The 6,000-nt window shown below is 65.5% G+C and overlaps 1 protein-coding gene across 1 annotated transcript in view; it reads right to left on the reverse strand.

Moving 5' to 3' along the window:
* Window positions 1–6,000, reverse strand: part of Cacna2d4 (calcium voltage-gated channel auxiliary subunit alpha2delta 4) — a 60,080-nt gene that overhangs the window by 42,121 nt on the left and 11,959 nt on the right. Inside the window, 9 exon segments of the mRNA XM_069988881.1 lie at window positions 215–312; window positions 379–424; window positions 769–836; window positions 1,272–1,333; window positions 2,477–2,548; window positions 2,744–2,830; window positions 3,127–3,201; window positions 4,718–4,798; window positions 5,665–5,742. Of these exon segments, the coding sequence (XP_069844982.1) occupies window positions 215–312; window positions 379–424; window positions 769–836; window positions 1,272–1,333; window positions 2,477–2,548; window positions 2,744–2,830; window positions 3,127–3,201; window positions 4,718–4,798; window positions 5,665–5,742 (667 nt within the window).

Here is a 6,000-nt window from a genome sequence, read left to right on the forward strand (position 1 = left end):
CCACCTCCCCCCACCTCCCTCTCCACTGTCCTCATGTACCAGGGTCTGGCCTTGGCCCCCTGCAAACCCAGCTTTGCTGTCCCCCTGCTCCTCCACCGTGTGACCTGGGGTGTGCCGGTGCCCCTCTGGCCCTGACCGCCTCCCCTGCCATGCTCCGGGCCCCCCTCCGGCCCTGCCGCCCCCCCTCCACGCTCCGGGCCCCTGCGCCGCTCACACTGCAGCTGGGCGTCCTCCCGCGTCAGGAAGCGGACCATGGCCTGCAGCTGGCTGAGCTTCCTGTGGTCGGGGTCGATGTCGGTGAGGCAGTACACCCTGCGGCGGGAGTCCGGGTCACCGGGGCCGTCCTTGCCGCCTCCCCCCCCCCCACTGGCTGCTCACCAGTCGCTGGCCAGGCTGAGGTCCGGGTGGAGCAGGTCGTGCAGGCCTGAAACCAGAGCGCCCCTCAGGACAGTGCCGCGGCCCAGCCCTCCCCCACGCTGCCCGACGCCGCTGCCCGCCCTCCAGGGTTCAAGCCAGACCCCCTGTGCCAACTGACGTTATCCCAAGTGGCTGGGACCGTGTCCCGGGGCCCCCTCCTCCCCGGCCCCCCCCCCCCCCGCCTCCTAAGGGCCAAGTGCAGCTGGGATTGAAGACGCCAGGCCTGGCGTGGCGCATGGGAAGGCCGGGCTGAGAGGGGCACAGGCCCTGGGCACTGTGCCCTCGGGCTGGGGGCGGTGGCCGCCGGGTGTCCCGCACGGACAGGACGGCCCCGCCGGGGGCTGGGCTCACCTTCCTCCACCGACGTGTTTCCCAGAAGGATGTACTCTCCGTGGCCCCGGGTCAGAACCACACCCAGGCTGGGGGAGCAGAGGTTACGTGACACCATCCTGCCCACCCAGACCCTCTCTGCCACCCTGCCCGTCACAGCCCGTCTTCGTGAGAAGGTTCTAGAAATCCCAGGGAGCACCAGCCCCCTGGACTGTCACAACCCCTGGAGGGGTGGCATCTCACTGGGAAGCAACGGAGGCAAAGATCTGCACCAGGAGACCGCCAGGGTACCCCCTCCTCCCCAGCCCTGCCAGGAAGTAGCCGCCATCCACCTCCCACAAGACACAGAGAGGTCAAGGGGCCCCACTAAGGTCACTCAGCCTCCGAGTGGTGGAGTCGAGATTGAGGCCGGCAGGACTTGACTAGTCTGGCAAGGAGGCCTAGACCTGGATTCTGGAAAATTCCCACAACACTGCCAGCCCGTGCTGTCGTCCAAGCCTAGAAGTCCCCCCCTAGCTCCTCACCTGAAAGGGGTCTCCTTGATGTCTGTGAAGAAGTAGTCGTTGGTCAGGAAGAGGATGCGCTTCTGGAGGACAGGGCAGGGAGGACAGGGTGCTGACTGGGGCCGGGGGAGGCCGCCGGGCCGGCCTGGCTCTCCCCTGACCACAGCATGCGCCATCTGACCCCCGAGGGGGGACCTGCCTGGGCGCGGGGGGGCAGGTCCACACCCGCCCCGTGGGGGGTGCTGCCCGCGCTGCCCAGCCCCCACCGCAGGAGGGGATATTCCAACAATGGCGGCATCGCCAACATCCCGTCCACCCCCCTCCCCCCACGCCCGTCCATCCCCCTCCCCCCACGCCCGTCCATCCCCCTCCCCCCACGCCCATCCATCCCTCTCCCCCATGTCCGTCCATCCCCCTCCCCCACGTCCATCCATCCCCTCCCCCCATGTCCATCCATCCCCCTCCCCCCACGCCCGTCCATCCCCCTCCCCCCACGCCCGTCCATCCCCCTCCCCCCACGTCCATCCACCCCCTCCCCCCACATCCGTCCATCCCCCTCCCCCCACGCCCATCCACCCCCCTCCCCCCACGCCCGTCCATCCCCCTCCCCCCACGCCCATCCACCCCCCTCCCCCCACGCCCATCCACCCCCCTCCCCCCACGCCCATCCACCCCCCTCCCCCCACGCCCGTCCATCCCCCTCCCCCACGTCCATCCACCCCTCCCCCCACACCGTCCACCCCCCTCCCCCCACGCCCGTCCACCCCCTTCCCCCCACGTCCATCCACCCCCTCCCCCCACGCCCGTCCATCCCCCTCCCCCCATGCCCATCCATCCCTCTCCCCTCATGTCCGTCCATCCCCCTCCCCCACGCCCGTCCATCCCCCTCCCCCCACGTCCGTCCACCCCCTTCCCCCCACGTCCATCCACCCCCTCCCCCCACGCCCGTCCATCCCCCTCCCCCCATGCCCATCCATCCCCCTCCCCCCATGTCCGTCCATCCCCCTCCCCCACGTCTGTCCATCCCTCTCCCCACCCGACATCCTCCTCCCTCCAAGGCTGTGTGCCCTGGGCGACACTGCCCCTCCCTGGGTCCCTCCCGCCGGGCCAGCTCCAGCCCTCCGGGTTGCAGCCTGCATCAGGTCCCAAGCTGTCCTCAGCCGGGGGCGGCCAGCCCTCCCAGGCCTTCCCGGGACCCCAGCCCGGCTCCACTGCCCGCGCCTCACCCCTCTGTCCAGCGGGACCTTCACGCTCATGTTCAGAGAGCCCGTCTCCCGGTTGATCATGGCGGTCCGCAGCTGTGAGAGCAGAGAGCGGGCTGTTAGGTCCTTGGCCGGGCCTGGAGGGGGCCGGGACAGCTGTACGTACCAGCTCACCAGGGAACCCCTGTGAGATCACCGGAACCCCCAGATTGCCAGGAACCCCTGGGTAGATCACTGAACACCCCCGCCCCGGTTTGTTGGGTGAACCGGAGTGGCCGGCTTCCCACTCACGGCTTCGGCCTCATCTTCCCACTCCACCTCGGAGAGGTCCACGCTGTTGTAGTTGGGCTTGGGCCTCAGCTTCTTCCCCTCCCTGTACTGGGGGCGGGGCCGGGGGAGGGGACGCCGGGTCGGCACACCGCCCAGAGCCCACTCCTGCCCCCCAGCCTTCCCAGCGAGACTCCTGGACCCCGGGCGGTCTCAGCCACGTCCTGACCTGCCCCCGGCGGGGGCTCCCTGGCCCCTCAGATCAGAGCCACAGTTCCAGGCTGCCATGGAGGCCGGGGACTCCGCACGGCTGCTGACCTCCGAGGCTGATTCTGGGAGTGTCGCAGCCCATCTGCCCTTCCCTGTCTTCGCGTCCATACCCCAAGGCGAATCGGCTGTGTACCTACCAGGGGCCGGAGGTCCGGGTGCGAGAGGATGTACCCGTTGTTAGTGTTCAGGAAGGCGTAGCCGTGCACCCCGAGCTGCAAGGCCAGAGTGGGGTGTCAGGCGTTTGTGATGGTGACAAGAGGTGTGTGTGTGTGTGTGTGTGTGGTGTGTGTGTGTGTGGTATGTGTGTGTGTGGTGTGTGTGCGTGTGTGTGTGGTGTGTGTATGTGTGTATGGTGTGTGTGTGGTGTGGTGTGTGTGTGTGCGCGTGCGTGTGTGTGCACGTGTGTGTGGTGTGTGTGGTGTGTGCACGTGTGTGCTGTGTGTGGTGTGTGCACGTGTGTGTATGTGTATGTGGTATGTGTGGTGTGTGCACGTGTGGTATGTGCATGTGTGTGCATGTGTGGTATGCATTTGTGTGCTGTGTGTGTGCTGTGTGTGTGCTGTGTGTGGTATGTATGTGCATATGTGTTTGTGTGTGGTGTGTGTGGTGTGTGTGGTGTGTGTGCATGTGTGTTTGTGTGTGGTGTGCATGTGTGTGTGTGTGTGGTGTATGGTGTGTGGTGTATGTGCATGTGTATAGTGTGTGTGGTGTGCGTGTGTGTGGTGTGTGTGTGTTTGGTGTGGTGTGTGTGTGTGGTGTGTGTGTTCGTGTGTGTGTGGTGTGTGTGTGGTTTGTGTGGTATGTGTGTGTGTGCGTGTGTGTGGTATGTGTGTGGTGTGCGTGTGGTGTGTGTGTGTGTGTGGTGTGTGTGTGTCTGTGTGGTGTGTGTGTGGTTTGTGTGGTATGTGTGTGTGTGCGTGTGTGTGGTATGTGTGTGGTGTGCGTGTGTGTGGTGTGTGGTGTGTGTGTGTGTGCGTGTGGTGTGTGTCTGTCTGTGTGGTGTGTGTGTGGTGTGTGTGTGGTGTGTATGTGTGGTGTGTGTGTGTGCGTGTGTGTGGTATGTGTGTGGTGTGTGTGTGGTGTGTATGTGTGGTGTGTGTGTGCGTGTGGTGTGTGTGTGTGTCTGTGTGGTGTGTGTGTGGTGTGTGTGTTCTGGGGCTTGGACTCAGGGCCTGGGCGCTGTCCCTGAGCTTTTTTTTTTTCTCATATCTAAAGCTCTACCACACAGAGTCAAGCTACACTTCCAGCTATTTCAGTGGCTCATTGGAGATAAGAGTCTCATGGACTTTCCTGCCCCAGCTGGCTTTGAACCGAGATCCTCAGATCTCAGCCTCCTGAGTAGCTGGGATGACAGGCGGGAGCCATGGGTGCCTGGCACCTGCCTGGGACCGGGCTGGGGGGCTGTCCCAGTGGGGCCAGGTGGCCACCGCCTGCCGAGGCTGGAGCTGGAAGGTCCCCAGAGGCCCAATTGTTGGGGCCACCGGCCCGGGGCCCTGCTGGCGGAGCGCTGAGGAGGGGAGGCCGAGTGGGAGGGGGTTAGGCCACTGGGACACGGCTCTGGAAGGGGAAGCGAGACCCTGTCCCTTCCAGTCTGACCTGGGGCGATGGCCGTGCCCCAGGGCCACGACACCAGAGATCCGAACCCTGAGCCCAAACCACCCGTCGCTCCTCGGAAGTCGGGCTCCGCGCTGTGCCCGCCACGGCCCCTGAGCCCCCGCCCGGGCTCACCTTGTAGCGGGGCGCCAGCTTCATGAGCTCCCGCAGGGTCACATCGCAGCCCACCACGCCCAGCAGGATGCCGTGGGCCCGCTGCAAAGAAGATCCCACGCCCGGGTACTGAGCGCCAAGCACCCGGGAGGCCTCCCCAGAGCCCGCCCACACGTGCCTCGCCAGAACCCTCCCCTCTGAGTCCCCTCGGGGCTGAGATCCTTGGAGGAAAACTCTGGAAGCTGCCGGAGGAATTCCCAGGAGCCCGCTCAGCAGCCGGAAGATTAATGGCCCGCATTAATATTTAAGTGCTGGTATTTAAGTGCACCACAAAGCAGAATGAAATATTCATCTCTGCAGCAGAGCCCAGGCAACATGTGTGACTGCACCCTGTCGCATGAGGGCTCCAGGTGGAGGCCGGAACGTTCTAGAAATTCCCTCCAAGAAGCCCTGGCTAACACATTAGAGTCTGCCCGGCTTGGTAGGCTAAGGGCGGCTTTGCTGGGGGGCTGGAGGGGACCCCTTCGGCCAGGTGTCCCCCAGACAGTGGTCCCAAGGGGGGACAGGGCAGGGATGACCCCGGCTGGCTGAGCAGCATCGCTGGAGGAGATTCGGGCCAGTCCAGCCCCGCCCCCACCCCGCATCACTGCAACCGCTGTCCACCGAGGGACCCCAAACCTCACCCCACACCCCATGTCCACTGAGGGACCCCAAACCTCACCCCAAACCTCACCCCACACCCCGTGTCCACTGAGGGACCCCACACACCCCTCCCAGCATCGGCCTGGGACCCCTGGCGTCTGTCTGCTGTGGACAGGGCTGTGGACCCCTGGCGTCTGTCTGCTGTGGACAGGGCTGTGGACCCCTGGTGTCTGTCTGCTGTGGAAGGGCTGTGGACCCCTGGCGTCTGTCTGCTGTGGACAGGGCTGTGGACCCCTGGCGGCAGGATAGAGCCGGGCATCACTCACGGTTTCGTTCTTTTTGCTGAAGACTGGCATGGCCACCGTGGTCAGGAGGGTCAGGCTCTGTGCCTTCGAGGTGAAGAGCTGCCAGGGAGGAGGGCGGAAGTGGGGGTCAGGGGAAGGGGTGAGGGGATCGGGGCAGGGGAGGGAGGTCGGTGGCCTGGAGGTCAGGGGATCGGGGTCAGGGAATGGAGGTTCAGGGGATGGGGATTCAGGTGATGGGGATCAGGAACTGGGGGTCAGGGGATGGGGGATCAGGGGACTGGGGGTCAGGGGAGGGGGGATCAGGGGACTGGGGGTCAGGGGATGGGGGGTCAGGGGATGGGGGTTCAGGTGATGGGG

This window comes from Dipodomys merriami, unplaced genomic scaffold (assembly GCF_024711535.1).
Source record: "Dipodomys merriami isolate MVZ:Mamm:240054 unplaced genomic scaffold, mDipMer1.0.p SCAF_368, whole genome shotgun sequence".
Lineage (NCBI taxonomy): Eukaryota > Metazoa > Chordata > Mammalia > Rodentia > Heteromyidae > Dipodomys > Dipodomys merriami.